Raw genomic sequence first — 17,106 nt, forward strand, 5'->3', positions numbered from 1 at the left:
GCAGCGTCCCACATGCCACAACTAGAAGGACCCACAACAAAGAATATACAACTATGTACTGGGGGGCTTTGGGGAGAAAAAGGAAATAAATAAAATCTTTAAAAAAAAAGTGGGCAGAGGAGATGAACAGACATTTTTCTGACGAAGACATACAGATGGCCAATAAACACATGAAAAGATGTTCAACATCACTAATCATCAGGGAAATGCAAGTCAAAACTACACTAAGATACCACCTTACACCTGTTAAAATGGCTATAATCACTAACACTAAAAATAGCAAACGTTGGAGAGGGTGTGGAGAGAAGGGAATCTTCACACACTGCTAGTGGGAATGCAATCTGGTGCAGCCACTATGGAAAACAGTATGGAGAGTCCTCAAAAAACTAAAAATAGAACTACCATATGACCCAGCCATCCCACTACTGGGTATCTACTCAAATAATTTGAAATCAACAACCCAAAGTAACATATGCACCCCTATGTTCATCACAGCACTATTCACAATAGCCAAGACATAGAAGCAACCCAAGTGCCCATCCACCAATGACTGGATAAAGAAGACGTGGTGTATGTACACAATGGAATACTACTCAGCCAGAAAAAAGACAAATTCATCCCATTTGCAATAACATGGAAGGACCTAGAGGGAATTATGCTAAGTGAAATATAAACAAGTACTGGGACAAAGAAAACAGTACAGCGGTTACCAGGGGAAAGGGGTTGGGGGGCACAGTGGGCGAAGGGGAGCACTTATGTGGTGACAGTCAAGAAACAATGTACAACTGAAATCTCACATTGATGTAAACTATTATGAACCCAATAAAAACAAAACAAAACAAACACGTGCCTAAAAAAATTACAGACAACACGTGCTGGTGGGAAGCAGGCTGACCTGGAGCTTGGCCCAGCCGGGATGAGCTTCCCCCATGTGTTAGCTGCATCCCTGACGGCACACCTTATCATTCTCCAGGCCTGGTCTCTTCCACTGCTAAATGGGATTGATAATTTCCACTTATTTTCTAAGGTTTTGAAGCCCAAATGAGATAATTTATATGAATAAGTTTTGTAAATTAGAAAGTATACACAATTATTATGGTATCCTGTATCTTACATTTTATGGTTTAAAAATAATTAAAGAGGGGCCGGCCAGGTGGCATAGCAGTTAAGTTCACACATTCTGCTTTGGCAGCCTGGGGTTCGCTGGGTTCGGATTCCGGGTGCGGACCTACACACGGCTTGTCAAGCCATGCTGTGGTAGGTGTCCCATGTATAAAGTAGAGGAAGACAGGAATGGATGTTAGCTCAGGGCCAGTCTTCCTCAGCAAAAAAGAGGAGGATTGGCAGCAGATGTTAGCTCAGTGCTAATCTTCCTCAAAAAAGAAAATTAGTTAAATAATTAAATAAAAATAACTAAATAAAATTCACTTAATCCCATAACCATGAGAGATAGTACACTTTATTTTAATTAGTTAGAAAATTTGACAACTTAATGGAAGAGAAGTAAAAGACTCTTTTGATAATACTAATGAGAAGAGTTTACAATACCATTTTAATCTGTCAAGTTGAAAATAATTATTCCTACAAAGAAAAATAATCGTCTTTTCTCTTAATTATAGGAATTATACCTAGAAAATAACCAAATTGAAGAAATAACTGAAATTTGTTTTAATCATACCAGAAAGATCAATGTCATTGTACTACGTTATAACAAAATTGAAGAAAACAGGATTGCTCCTTTAGCCTGGATAAATCAAGAGTAAGTATATGCTATAGCTTGGCTTTCTTAGACGATTTCTTCCTTTTGCCATTACTAGACAGGGTATGAACACAGGGATGTGAGGGAGGTGACGGTTCTGAACAGCTTGGTGATGGCACTCTTCCTTAAGAAGCTTGCCTGGAGCTCAAACTGTTCATGCCATGACCGTGTCAGGATGACCACGGTCACTGCTGCTGTGGACACCCTGCCATGTGAAGTGCTGAGCCTGAGGGCTGCCCACCGTGCTGCTCTCCCCCGGCTGACCTCAGAGGCAATAATGAAGTTTAAGTGAGATAATCCCCTGCACACTGAGAAAGGGAGCGGCCTCCCCTCACCCCTGCCTTGGGTGGGAGCACCAGGCTTTACTATCCTACACCACACTGTCCTCATTCCTCCAAACTAGTTCTCCGTCTCAAGTCTGACACAATAGAGTGACGAACGCTGGGCCTGACAATAGAGCCCATCTTTGAGGAGAGGAATCAGCAGGCCACAGAGAAGGGGCAGCATGGGGGCCTTGCCTGTCAGGAGGGCAAATGGGGTTGAGCCCCGGCAGCGGGTCCAGCAGAGCAGACAGGAACCATGTGGCGAGGGGACAAGGGATCTGAGTGGCACAGTGAGGACAGACGTCTCTCAGAAGCAGGATGGGAGAGATGGGAAGAAATCTCAAGGGCCAGCCAGGTTTAGTCAGATGTGGCGGTGGCAGAGTGACCTAGTGTTCCTCAGGGGATGTCTTTGTTGGGTGGGCAGAAGCCACAAGGAAGCTCCTGAGACAAACCAGGCAGCTCACCACGTTTCCCAGATCTTCTGGCCAGTTAACAGACTTTTCCAGATCCCTCAAGTCTCACCCCAAATCCCAGGTGACAGTTTACCAGATCAACTGTGGATGGCAATGCAGAACCCCCGCAACACCAACACTGCCTTGCTGGGATGAAAGATGATTTCAGGGATAGACAGCTGGATGTTGGCTAGGCCTCTGGGCTTCATTTCTGATTCCAGTTGACCTTAGAGATATTTGGGGACCTCTCTGGGCCTTGCCATTACCCCCAATATGTGAGTTTTCTCTCTGAACGTGGTACTCCTCTCTAATGGAACTCGAGCAGCTATGTGGTGCCCAGGTATGAGCATGAGCCTTGCAGCCTTGCACACAGTGCTGGCAGGAGACCCGACAAGCATCTTGAGAGGCCTTGTCCAGCCCTGGAGCTCCCCTCACTCATGTTCCCAGCCTGTTTCCTCCTTTCCCTGCAGAAATCTAGAATCAATTGACCTCTCCTACAACATGCTCTACCACGTGCCCTCCTATCTCCCCAAGTCTCTGCTGCACCTCGTGCTCATCGGGAACCAGATCGAGCGCATCCCTGGCTATGTGTTTGGCCACATGGCACCAGGCCTGGAATACCTGTACCTGTCATTCAACAAACTCACAGACGATGGCGTGGACCGAGTCTCCTTCTATGGAGCATACCATTCTCTGCGAGAACTGTTTCTGGATCACAATGACTTAAAATCTATACCACCTGGGGTACAAGAAATGAAAGCACTACATTTTCTGAGGCTGAACAACAACAAGATACGGTAAATCGCGGCTTTTTCAAGTATCTATTTAAATTGTGGTTGACAAAATATATGATTAAACAACTAACATGATATCTGAGATTTACTTTAAGGAAAAAAAAGTGAAAAGAGGTTGCATTAAACAAGACTGGCGAATGTTAATAATCTTTGAAACTGGATGACAGGTACATAAAGATTCATTATAGGTTTCTCCTATTTTTGTATGTTTGCGAATTTCTGCACTAAAAATTTTAAAAATAGAGAATGTTACATAATACTTAGAACCCTAGAGATATGTTCAAATGAGGCTTCAAGACAGCAGATTGTGGTGCTGCTCTCACCTCCATGTGTGATTTTGAACACTCTAATCTGTAGAACACAAAACCTAAATATATGCTAAAATTAAAACTGCTTCTATCTAGATTCTTCTGTAGGCAAAATTCTGAATACATTTATTGAGACTCAGCTTCCCTCATTTCTGGGGACCCATTTTTCTGTTTATGCTCCATCTGCAACCAAGTCATCTCATCACCCCCACGTGGAAAGCACAAAGGTATCAAGAACCAATCTGGACTCTGGCGTGTGGTCATTGGGGAGGTCCCTGGGCTCTATGGTCACTTCCTGAGGATTACACCATTACTCTTTTCCCTGTCTCTGAAATTCTAATACAAACTCCTAAGAAAGCAGAGAAAGAGTCAAGAGTTTATAAAAAATATCATGTTTGTTTGTCCCACTTCTGGTGGGACTGAGGTGGTTGTGACCTGGCATCTCCTCCACCACCGAACTAACGGTTTCACTCACAGATGACGGTTTTTGAATCTCTTACTTCTTAGGGGTAACAAAATGGTGAATTTCTATTTTTGTCATTCCTTCCACATTCGTTAGCTGCAATTCCTCTGTAAAGAATTTTTTCTCATCAACTAGGGCCACTTTGTTACTCTGAAAGGTAGGATAAATACTCAGTTCTTTCCTTTAAACTGCCAGAGTAAGAAGCTTAAGGTTACACATTTGTAACTATTTGTGGTGATGGATGTTAACTAAGCTTATTGGGGCAATAATTTCCCAATATATACATTCATCAAATCATTATGTTGTGCACCTTAAATTAACAGAATGTTATATGTCAATTATATCTTTATGAAACTGGAAAAAATTATACATATGCATTAAATATGAGCGAAAAAGACTATGAAATACATTAAAATGTTAATAGTGGCTGTCTCGGGGGAAAAAAGTTGGTGCCAAAGTGTTTTTGCTTTATTATTTTGTTTTTGGCTTTGTCTCTTTCTCTGAGGAATCACTATGAAATTACGGTTTTATACATTCAGAATGTCTCTGTCAATTCCAATTACTGTTCTTACACTGTCCCGTCTTTGGCCAACGGTAGCCCCTGGAGCTAGCTCTTGAGTCTTAGACAGGCTTCTAATAACCCTGGATGGCTCACTTTACATTCCCTACAGCAGACCTGTGCCAGCCGTGCTCCAAAAAGCCCCAGCTCCTCTCAGTGGAGAAGAGTCTTCACAGGCCCCAATCTGTGCACCAGGCATGTTCCTTTCAAATGTGTTATTGTTTCAAGGCCTTTCAATGGACTGGCAGGAAATATGTATTTTGTAAAGAAAACGAGTATGAGTTCATGCTGACATTCCCAATTCAAATTTAACATTATATAGTATTCCTCTGTTTTAAACTTGTTTATCTTACACTGAAAATCTAGGATCCCCAACAATATTAACTTACGTTTTTTATCTTACAATATATAAATAATAGTTTCAAAATGATAATAGCATTTTACAACTAACAACAAAAGAATTAAGTTTACGATGTTTTTGGAAGCTCCATTTGTCTTTAGAACATGTTCCCTGAAGGATGCATAGCTGAAATACAGTGGTTTTCTCTGTAACAATATGTCAACAACTTAATATTTAGATAAGGTCTTTGTTTGTTTTGGTTTTCAGGAATTGCTATTTTCCATTTGATTAATATTATTTTCACTGTTAAACATTTATGATTCCAAAGTCAAAAACTGTATAACAAGGTATATTAAGAGCTATCTTTCTTCTATGCCCGTCCCTTACACTGTGTCCCATCCCTCCCCATAAGTGAATTTAAAAAATTAATTTCTACTCCATCTTTCCAATATTTCCTCTTGCAAATATAAGCATGTATACATACACATATTCATATTCCCCATCCCCTCCCATAATTATTATACAAATTATTACACAGAAGAATTTTTCTTTTCTTTCTCTCTAGAGAGAGTATTTTTTTCTACTCTACTTTTTAACATTATCAGTATATCCTGGATATCACTCCATAACAATGTATAGAGAATTTCCTCATTCCTTTTACAACTGAAAGTATCCATTATGTGGGCATTTTATTCAACCAGTTCCTTACTAACAGACACGTGATCATTTCCATTCTTTTACCACCACAAATAATGCCACAATGCATAACTTTGTTGGAATGTCATTTTGTATTTTTCCAGTCCAACTCTAGGATAGATTTCTAGGAGCAGGGTTGCTAGCTGAAGGGGTAAAATGCTAGATACGCCAAATTCCTCTCTGTGGGGCTGCACTGTTTTGAATTACCTTCAATGATGTCTGGTCCTCCACAGCCTCATTGTCAGAACATGTTGATGAGCTTTTGGATTTTTTTGTGGCAAATCTGGTAAGTGAGAGTAGCGTGCAGAATAGTTTCGATTTGTGCTTCTCGCATCATGAATAGGATCGAGCATCTTTTCATGTTTACACGTCACTTCGTTTTCTCTTCTGTGAACTGGTTACCCAGGTATTCTTTTTGTTCTTTTCCCTTTTCCTTCTAGATTTTTAGGATTCTTTGTATATTAGCCCTTTATCTGTGATATAAGTTGCAAATACTTTCTCCTAGGTTGTCATTTGTCTTTTAAGCATTTTTTAAAAACCAACTTATTAGTCCTGTCTTTTCATGCCTCTGGCTTTTGAGCCACAAATCAGGAGACTTCCCTACTTACACGGTATGACCACGCTTCACTCTACTACTTCTACAGCTTCATTTTTTTCCACATTTAGATCTTTGACGTATTTGGACTTTTTCTGGTGTATAAGAAAAGGATGCAATTTCTTTTAAAAACAAAAGAATTTTTTTAACAAACGTAAAACTTAACTCCTAAATTATGAAGGCAGAGTATTACTTGGACCACTTGTGACCTGCCTGTCTATTTTTCCTTAGGACTATTCTTCCAGAACAAATTTGCAATGCTGAAGAAGATGATGATTCAACCCTGGAACATCTTCATCTTGAAAACAATTATATTAAAACAAGAGAAATATCACCCTATGCATTTTCATGCATAAGATATTATTCAAGTATTGTTCTTAAACCACAAAATATTAAGTAATTCCAAGTTTTCCTTTGTCATTTATAAACTGTACTCATATATTTGTTGCAGTAGCAATTTTTCATCAATAAGAGAAACATAATGTCATGTTACACTCGGTATAATTGTGCTAGTCAACCTGATTCACCAGCCCACAGCTGAACAACAAAACCCACGTCTACCAGGTTCAGGCACCCAGCAGTTTAGGGTTTCAGTTGCACTCTGCAAAGCCATCTCACTGCAGAGGTCTCCTCACGAGAAGAGGACATTACGCACTGCTGAGCTGACCAGGAGAATGGGGCAGAAAATAAGCATGTCCTTTACAATAGAACTGAGTATTGCTATTAGCTGGGAACTCCCAAGGTCCCTTTAGAAATTATGTACGTTATGGTTCAAGATCAAGAAGTGTACGGCAGGAAGAAAATAAAAGGTAGAATTTATGAAACAGTATTTAGTTTATCATTCTACTGTTAAAACAACAATTTACTAATTTTCTGTAAGACCCTAAGCTACAATTATTGGTATAAATACACTTAATAATTGGCTTAACTTTAATTGCTTCTATTAATTACATGTGTGAAACTAAAACACTATTGTAATGTTAACTTCCCGGTTTTGAAAACTGTATAGAGTTAAGTACATGGTTATTACCATCAGGTGAAGCTGGGAGAAGGGTATATGTGATTGAACGCTATTTCGAAACTTTTCTGTAAGTCTAAAATTTCTGTGTAAATCTAGAAAGTTTAACAGTATTTTAAGATCGTCCTCATTATTCTTTACTCAAGATCAAAAGATTTTGGGGTTTTTTTCGTGAAGAAGATGGTCTCTGAGCTAACATCCGTGCCAACCTTCCTGTACTTTGTATATGGGATGATGCCACAGCATGGCTTGACAAGCAGTGTGTAGCTCCACACCTGGGATCTGAACCTGTGAACCCTGGGCCACCAAAGCGGAGCACGCGACCTTAACCACTACGCCACCAGACTGGCCCAAGATCACAAGATTTTAATGACAGCAGTGGAGTTCGCTTAAAAGTATGAGTTAATTATCCTTGACTATAACCTTGTAAATGTAAACCTAACACATGAATTTTTGAAAATTTTTGCTCCACTGGTCATTGTTAGCACCTATCTTCTTCACCCTAATTTGCTTTAATGGATCCTTTTACTCAGTTCAATTTAACATACAGCTATTAGTATTTACTATGTACTAGAACTTACCAAAACCACATATTAAAATTTATTACATAATGATCTTTTATTTTTATTTCTAAAATAATTTATAAAAGACACATATAGAAACTATGTTGACTTCTTTTGTTACTCTCAGTTTTGTGTCTTGAACCAGATAAGAATGAAAAGCATCTGGGAAGTGCGATGTGCACAATGAGTGTGGTTACTGTTATTAAACTTTCATATAAAATTGAGAGCTACCAGCATATTCAACAAAGTTTTCCTGGGCCACTTTCAAGATATGAAAGCTTGATCCCACTTGAGCTAATGTTATTTCCAAGCCCTTCTTCCTAAGCCCCCCGCCTTAATATCCAGGATTTTGAGACTACAACATAAACAAGAATAATAATATGATGACGCTGTTAGAATCAGAGTTCAGAAGCTTAAGCCAGGTGGCTAAAAACTGAAATAGAATCTTACAGAACAAAAAGTTGAGATTTACAACCAGTTGAAGCATGTAGGAGCATTAATTTAAACTGGCCAAGTTGAACGTAAAAGATAGGTAAAAACAGCAAGATATGTTATCCATTCATTTCACAAGAACCCTTGTGCAATGCTCCTTGCCGTGTGAATATAAATGCATTGACATAAATGGTTTAAGGCAATCTAAGCAATAAACAAAAGTAGTGTCAGAGAGGACTCAAACTGAGTAAGGGGAGTCAAGAGACTCAGCATCCTAAGACAACTCAGAATGGTAGTGAACTACTCCTGCATTCGTTTCTCATTCTGACTTATTCAGCTGTGTTCCAGACACTGTTCTCAAGAGAGAGGGACAAACAGATCAGACGAGGTCTCTGCTCCCTGGGAACACAGAGGGTGGTGGGACAAGAAGCAGGAAATACAACAGACAAATCAATGGGCAGGTGCAATGAAGTCAGCAGAACAGGGTGGTGATGCAGGAAGCATGCTAGGGTTCTGACACCTGCATGGGTCCAGGACACCCCCAGATCCTGGGGCTCACGAGTGTACAGGCTGCACGAGTCACAGTAAGATGCAGCCATCCCCAGCAGCCTTGAGTGACACCAGGCCCAGGCACACGCTGAAATCCTACTGTGCGCTCAGGAGATCCTGTTGGGAGCAGAATCTCTACAAAGACCGAAAATCAGAATGACTGATGGAAGCTCTGTTCTTAATCTGGAAGATGCTTTTATTTCAACTGATTTTATAATTTAAAATATAAAATACGTCTAGTGTTGAATTTGTTCAGCCTTGAAATTTCATCACGCTCTGGAGAGGAAGTTTTACTTCCATTTAAAAAGGAGTGATAAATGTCCTTGTAGCAAACCTTCTCCATGATATAATGTTAAAAACAAACAGATGCTGTGATTGGCTTCAGAAACATGCTGTAATTGCTATCACATATGTACACTGGCCTAGCTGTGGTCTAAAAACACGAACGGTGTGTCATCTGTGCACATAGGCACAAGGCAATGCTAACTATACTCTGAATGTTCAGATTGGGTTTATTGTAGATAAGAATACTACTTCAGAAAGCCCTAAAGATACGATATGGTGAAAGGTGTGTACAGCCTGGAGTCATAAGGAAACGACTGCACCTGGAATCAGGACCTGGGAGCCTGTCTTGGTCTCCAAAGACTTGCTCTGCAGCCATCTTGCTCCTCTGGGCCGCCTGGTTCAGTTAGGAAGCACCGTGTTTGGAGGCTGGTGGTTTTCAAGCATGGCTCACGGGAGTTTGTGGGGCCCTGGGGGGAAGTCCTTGAAGAGGAAGCACAGACTGTCTTCAAACAAAGCAGCTTTGCTACCAACACAAAGGGTCAGCTGTTCCTGCCCCTTGTTTTCCTTGTAAATGACATCCCAAGTTTTAAGATTCACAAAGAGCATACATCCAAAGCCCCTGGTCCTCCCCTAACCCTCTGCCCATCTCTTCTGCTCTTCCGAAGCACACGGCTGGAGAGCCTTAGCCTCAGAAAACACTTTCAGGTGCGTAGATTAGAGCTGCGTGGACGCAGCCAATCTCTGGGTATGAGGGCAGGGAAGTTTAGTTGGTGTGTCTGTTCCCTTGGTGCTCCAGCACCCTGGAGTGGGATCAGCCCGGAGAAGCTCTGCACCACCCCAAGACTGCGGACCTCTGACCTGAAACACCTTAAAGGTAGTCAGCTGCATGTGCATTCTGTCGGACGGGTACAACGTGGCACCGTGTTGCAGGGCTTACACAATTGGGCTCAGATCCTTGTCTCTGCCAGCCCTTGCGACTCCCCTGGGAGCAGGCAGTTCAACAGGCTGAGGTGAGGGTGGGTGGGTGGCAATCAGGAGCAATAGGGAGTACGTGGCTGAGTCAGGACTTAACCTGCATCTTCTGACTGAAGTCTGAAAAGCAGAAATCTGGACACCTGAGTGAGCCTGGCACACTTTTGAATCTGAGGGCACAGGGCACCTGCTCTGGTGGGTGCTGCCAAAAGGGGAGAGGAAGATACAACCAGCTCTCCTTGGGCTGGCATTGTCAATGACTCCACACATCTCACCTGAGGAGTCAGCCTCGTGAAGTCATAGTTAATCACTTAAGATGACTGCTTTCATTAATGCGGAAAGCGCTACCCACAACACGAGTAGAAATCTGCCTATGTGCAGCATTCTCTGGTCCGCATGGACACCTGTAAGAGCAGTGAAGTCAAGACGATCACCCCATTCACACACAGAACGCGAAGATTTAAGCACAGCAAATTTAGATCAGGACTAACAAGGAAGCCAGCGGTAAAGGTGGGAAACAATTAGACTGAGCTCGTGGTCTGAGTGGGGTCTTGAAACAGGATTTGAATCAGCCGAGGGGAGGGAACAGCTGACTGAAAGAGGTGCGATCATGGACGGCTGAGGCTCACTGGTGGAAGACAGACAACACAGGACATGTGAGGCTTGGGAGGGCTCGGGAGGCCAGTCACACTGAGATGAGAGATGTGGGGCATCACTGACAAACTGCAAGCAGGGAGTGTGTCTGGAAAGCCATCGTTTCAGGAAGGCAAAAGAGACAGTACTGCAATAATCTAGAAACAAAGCACGTGGAATCACACAGCACAGGCGATAGGAAGAACAAGCAGAAACAGGTATGCTGGGGACTTTGAAAGAAATGCCAGGTAAGGGGCACAAAGAAGAGAAGGGAGCCAAAGAGGAGAACTGTTCTGAGTCTCAGCGATGCTGGTGAGAAGCTGAGAGAAAGGGACAGTTTGGGTGAGAATATGCTGGAGTCAGGATTCAGGCAGGAGGACAGGAGGAGTGGTAAAGATGGGAACGCATCTGGCTTCACGGAGTTCCAGAGCACAAGACCAGCTGTGCCGAGAAGCCCGGCTCCTCCACAGCGCCCCTCTCCCCTCGCTACCCCGCGTCTGTGCCGCCACCCTGGGGACAGACAGATCTGATATTATGAGTTAGGTCAGTATTATTTCTTTGCATGGTGGGGTGTTGCACGGTGGACAGGCAGTGGGTGTCTCTTGTTTCTCCAAAAGGACAGTAAAACTTCGAAGAATAGAGACAACTCATTTCTGGATCCCTGCATTTTGTGCACAAAGTAGGTGCTAAAATGACTACTGATCCTCCAGTCTAAATGGATCAGCTCACAGCTGTCCAAAGTTGATGTTAATACTACTCCTAAGCAAAACAGAAAAGAATCTGCAAAATTTAAGGGTTTTTAAAGGAAAACTGAGAAATTGAACTGAAAAAGATTTATATAGGGTCATAAAATTTATAAGCAATAATTTCTTTTAATACCTCTTGACATGGACATCAGAAAGCACAGAGTATATTTTATAAACAAATCATGCTTTGACAACTGGTAATACTTAGTAATCAAATGATTGTTCTGTATAATAGCAACATTGACTATGTTTTCCAAAGCTATCAATTAAACATACCATGAATTACTAGGTTCACAGACGCTGACATAAAAGAAAGAAATACACAAATTCTGCTGTTTAAGTGAAACCTCAAAGGGCTGGGTAAAATCCTCTACAAAAGCTATTTGCCTCTTTCCCTTATTTAGAAAACAGCACATTCTCTCACAAGAGAAGTATGTACAGATGGATGGTGACAACTACACATCTGTCCACAACTGAATGCGAATTCGGATCCTCTATCAGCTTCAAACTCAAAAATAATGAAAGTACCCACAACAAGGTCAGGAATTTCTGGCCAGCTCTAACCTACACCAGATGACTCCAGGGTCCCTTAAACCCCAAAGGCCATGAAATGTGAGGTCCATCTCTTATAGTGAAAAGACCTGGAATTCTTCTTAGCTGTGGACTTGGCCAATTCACCGTGACTCTGATTTCCAGCTTCCTCACCCATGAAACTGGGGGGAACAGCATCTACCTTCCAAGACTGCTGGGAAGGTTAAATGAGGTGATGTCCACGACAGTGCTGCACACAGGGTAGCCATCAGATAAGGTGAGTGTTTGTTCCTTCATTGATAGGAGTCTGGGAACCAGCAGGCAGGAAGGTTCATGACTTGCTCAAGGCTGCCAAGCCTCTTAATATGGAAGATATTAATTATTCAAGGAAATTGATTCCTTAGATTGTGAAATACAGTGGGAAAAGGAGTCGGCCTGTTACACTGGGACAGGGGTCAGCAAACGTTCTCCATAGAGGCCACCTCAGTGGCTCCCCTGAGCTTGGCAGCCTGTGCTGTGCACACCTACCTCCTTCACACAGAGCAGAGTGAAACCAGCACAGAACGTGTTCAAGCAGGGGTCCCATCGACACAGAGTGACACCAGGATTCAGAGTCTAAACTACTTCTCGTCAGAGACATGGGAACAGTTTACAAGTAGATCTTAAAAAATCCTGATTATAGGAAAGAAAATTAAGTCTGACTAGTAAATGTGATTCCTTATAACATCTAAAAAGGGAAAAACTGTATTCAAAATAGCAGCCAAACTAGAAGAGAATTGGATCAATAAGCCTGTCCTGCAGATGGATTCCCACCTCTGAGATAACCCACGAATGGGTCCACAGGGACAGGGTGAGCATCTGCACGTAAGCTTTGGCCTCCCTGCTCCATAGCCAGGCAGAGCATGCTCTCAGTGGATGGTTCTCCTGGGGAGGCTGAGTGTTTCATTACTGCTCCTGTGAACATCAGCTCCAACTGAACCTAACCCAAGAGATCAAGAGGCATTTGGGAAAATGTTTTCAGAGAAACTAAAACCTACTGTAAAAGATGTAGTCATGTGTCAGAACACGGTTGATACTACAAGACTTAAACAACATTTCGGCATATTCTAACACATTACTCACATGTCTTTGCTCTGACATCCTGAACAGGAATAGTCGAGACTGTAAGTCATGCTGAAATTTAGTCTGTTACATACTGTTATTTGCAAAGAAGTGAATATTTCTAACTCGATAAATAGGGCTTAGTGATTACACAACTGAAAAATAAATGCATGACTATTTCTTCTTTGAAGATGTGTTTCTCTTTCTACATGGAAATGGATAAACCAAAACTTACAGACTAGCATATTTTTTCCTTTGTACAAAATGTGAAGAATGTGAATCCACACAAGGGAAAGCAGATTGTATTAAAAATAACATGTGATCGCACCAAACACATATTAGTTTGGAAAAGGAAACGAATACATCATGTTATTAAAATGTCATGGTGCGTTTCTAAGTAACAGAATCTCTGTGGTCAAACAAACTTACATTAAACTATCAGCTGACAGAAGCAAATCTTTTTATAAGTTGGAATCTGCAGAAGGTTTATTTGTTTTACCTAAATTAACAATTACAAAATTTATACATGAATTGTCTGAAATGCTAATTTAACTAGTACTGTGAAACTCAAAATAAAGAACGCATTATAAATTGTACATCTATTCCAAGGTAGCAGTTCTTAACTATTTGAAGGACGGACCCCTTTGAGGATAAGATGACAGGTATGATGGATCCTCTATGCAGAAAAATACACACATAAAAACACTTTGCATGCATCAGAAGACTCACAAAACCTTTCCCAAATCCTGTGGGACTCATACCCTAGTTAAGAAATCTACCTAGCGTAAAACCTTATTTAACTTAAAATAAATTTTACATGTAAATATTTCACTAGAGTTAAGGATTAATCAGAGTTAACATTAATTTAAAGTAAATTACCTTATTTCACACAACTATTTAGCATTTATTCCCCCATTTATTTAGCAACATTTTTAAGGCCAAAGAAAAGCTGAAAGAATAATACAATGAACATCTATATACTCTTTACCTACATTCACTAATTAACGCTACTTTGTTACATTCGTCTGTCTTTCCATATCCGTATCTATACATATATACACACATATACATGTATTTGCCAGGGACAGGGGCTGGACCATTGGGATGTAAGTTGCAGATACCATAACACGTCACCCTAATACTTCATTATGAACCTCCTAAGAACAAGGACATGTTCTCTCACAACCACGACACAATCATCCTATCTTCACTTTTGTGAAGGGTCCAAGTCAGCTGTCTTGTAGAATGTCTTTCTAATCTGCCTTTGTCTGCTTGTTTCCTCATGATTAGAGTTAGCTAAAATATTTTTGGCAAGAATCTCACGTAGGTGATGTCACGTCTTTCCTTTTTCCTCTTTATCAGGAGGCACTAAATGTTGGGCTGGCCTGTTACTGCTGATGCTGAGACACTGGGTTAAAGTGGTATCTTCTTCCCCTTGTAATTAAGAAAATCTGAAAGGTAAGACACTGGGTCCGTGTGAGTATCTTGCCATCCAATAACATTTCCCCTCATGGTTTCAGCCTCCACTGATGATGCTCTAACTGGAGCTCCCTTGTGCGTACTAGTCAGCATTCTTCCACAGGAGGACCTCTGACCCTTTGACTGTCTTTTCTCTGTTATGATAAAAAGGATTTTGCATTTGCATCCCTCACCATCCTATTCCTTCTGTGACATGCAAACTGTGCCTTCATGCTGGCTTCTGCACTCTGTTCACATGTCCGCAGGAATCTCTGCATGCTTTCATGCCTGTTGATACAACGAGATGTTTCAGGCACACCTGATACCTTCCCTGGCCCTGATCTGTTACTCGCCATTTCTCCCAGGAGCCTTGGTCCTTCTAGTGGGAAACAGTCCTTAGAAACACAGATCTGGAATTTAGATGTGTTCACTGCTTTCAGGTCTCCTCAGTGGAAAGAGCTAGGAAATTTATTTAAAACAAAATCATTACTTGTACGCATTCCTCAAAGCAAACTGACTTTTGAGGCATTACTTAAAAATATGTGACACCCACACAATGTAATAAACTAAACTGTATAAGTCCTTTGTTTTGCATAAATTCAAATCAATTCATTTTAAATGACAATTTATGGCATTAATTCATTTTCAGAGTGAAACCTCCAACAGGAGGTTGATGACAGGAGCTCAGCCTGTGAATTGCAGAAGTCCTCACCAGCACAGGGGGTGGAGGAGGGAGAGCAGCTGAGAACAGGGACCAGGAGCCCATCCAGAGGAGGCCACTGCCATGAGCTCAGCCAATTGCTGAAATTGCAGAGGAATTCAGGGCTGGCTTTGATAGATTGATTTTTTAAGATATGCTGTAAATTTGGACTTTGATACAAAATATCCTGGTTTTTAAAAATACCATATGCTCCAAACAAAACATACCTGCAGGCTGAATACTGCCCATGAATCACGACCTACAGTATAAAGTCAATTCATTATAAACCACAGAGCCTAGTACACCACGAGGGAAACTCGAACATTCAAAATGACCCATGAAATCATAACCATCGACTGCTTTTAGAAGTCTCTTTGAGTGCCTACTACTACATACAATCCCTTGGTTACACATAAAGAGCACACGTTATTTACATTCTAGGATTTGACGACCTAGAACATTCTTAAACTAGGTATTTGCAGGGAACGCTCCCTGACACCCCTCAGGGCCTCCCTGACGCTCCCCCAATCCTGTTTTTCTCCAGAGCACTTACACCATTTGTTAAATGAATGGAGAGACCAACAGATTCCTTGCAGCTACTACTACAAGAGACTGTTACACAATCCACACCAACATACTTAGAAAGTGAGGGCAGAGAGGGGAGGAGGCACTAGATACTGGCTGATGAGCACCACAGAACCCAAGTGCCTGAGTGATACCCGAGCTTGGAAAGATGTGACATGTGGCCACAGGCAGCCCTACTCCTTGCTGTCGGATTCCTAACTTGCACAAGATGATTTCTAAAGTCCTTTCCAGTCCTCACTTGTTCAGACTTTGACACTGTTCTCCATTTCTACACCACGAGAAGGTCAGGAAAGAAATTATGTGCAAGCTTGGCTTAAGCGATTTATTTTCATCGTGGTTGGAATATATTGGGCCATGCAAGAAATTTGTGTTGAAGTTCCTTTTTTTTGTGTGTGAGGAAGATTGGCCCTGAGCTAACACCTGTGCCAATCTTCCTCTATTTTGTATGTGGGATGCCACCACAGCATGGCTTGATCAGCAGAGTGCAGGTTTGCTCAGGATCCAAACCCATGAACCCCAGGAGAGTGCAAAGTTAACTACTATGCCACTGGGCCAGCCCCTAAAGTTCCTTTTATGGCAATCAATGTTTCTATTCATAAAATGTCAGTACAGAGAATATTATTTTTTCAGTTTTGTAATTTATCTTCTTGTTCACAACATAATAATGTGCAGATGACCCATGATTCCTAAAGATATTGTTTGATACAGTAATTTAGACCAAAGTCTGATGAGCCAAAAACCAAAAATAAAAATGACAAACAAACATGTAGAAAAGAATTAGGTCCCCTCCATAGGACCCCGATGGGAACCAAAAAACAGAAGGTTCTCTGCTCATGAAACTTTAGGGAGAAGAGATACACTGCTGTGTCTGGAATGACAACAGGCCAAGGTGTGGGGGAAAACTCCAGTTTCTTTCCAAATGGTGTGTCCACACATGCTGAGCCACCTCTGCAGTTGAGAAGGGAAGCTCCCCACCCAACAGCCCCAGGACCGCGGGAGGAGGCCCTGGGCCCTGGGGAGTCCCTCCAGCCAACTGTTTAAAGAACAGGGTGAGAAAGCCAAGTACACCCCCCACACTGGCATTATACGCCAGGGCCTATTTCTTTCCCAAGCCTTTTGACCCAAGATCAAAGCAAGATGCTGTAGAAGGAAAAGCCCCAGGCTCACAGTGGGAAGAGGACAAAGAAGCTGTAACACACTATCAGAAAAACAATGTCATAGGAAGTGCCTTCCAGCTTTTGGGA

The 17,106-nt window shown here is 41.7% G+C and overlaps 2 protein-coding genes across 18 annotated transcripts in view; one reads left to right on the plus strand and one right to left on the minus strand.

Annotated features, from left to right (window-relative positions):
• Window positions 1–7,918, plus strand: part of ECM2 (extracellular matrix protein 2) — a 45,329-nt gene extending 37,411 nt beyond the window's left edge. For 9 of the 14 annotated variants that reach the window (XM_070248179.1, XM_005605111.4, XM_070248182.1 and 6 more), the window contains 3 exons: window positions 1,620–1,759; window positions 3,005–3,331; window positions 6,521–7,918. In XM_070248179.1, the coding sequence (XP_070104280.1) occupies window positions 1,620–1,759; window positions 3,005–3,331; window positions 6,521–6,689 (636 nt within the window). In that variant the 3' untranslated portion in view covers window positions 6,690–7,918. The remainder of the gene's footprint in view (window positions 1–1,619; window positions 1,760–3,004; window positions 3,332–6,520) is intronic. The other 5 variants (XR_011431153.1, XR_011431152.1, XR_011431151.1 and 2 more) reach the window with 1 other exon arrangement.
• The window catches only part of CENPP (centromere protein P), a 215,819-nt gene that overhangs the window by 71,382 nt on the left and 127,331 nt on the right, over window positions 1–17,106 (minus strand). The window lies entirely within an intron of this gene.

This window comes from Equus caballus, chromosome 23 (assembly GCF_041296265.1).
Source record: "Equus caballus isolate H_3958 breed thoroughbred chromosome 23, TB-T2T, whole genome shotgun sequence".
NCBI lineage: Eukaryota > Metazoa > Chordata > Mammalia > Perissodactyla > Equidae > Equus > Equus caballus.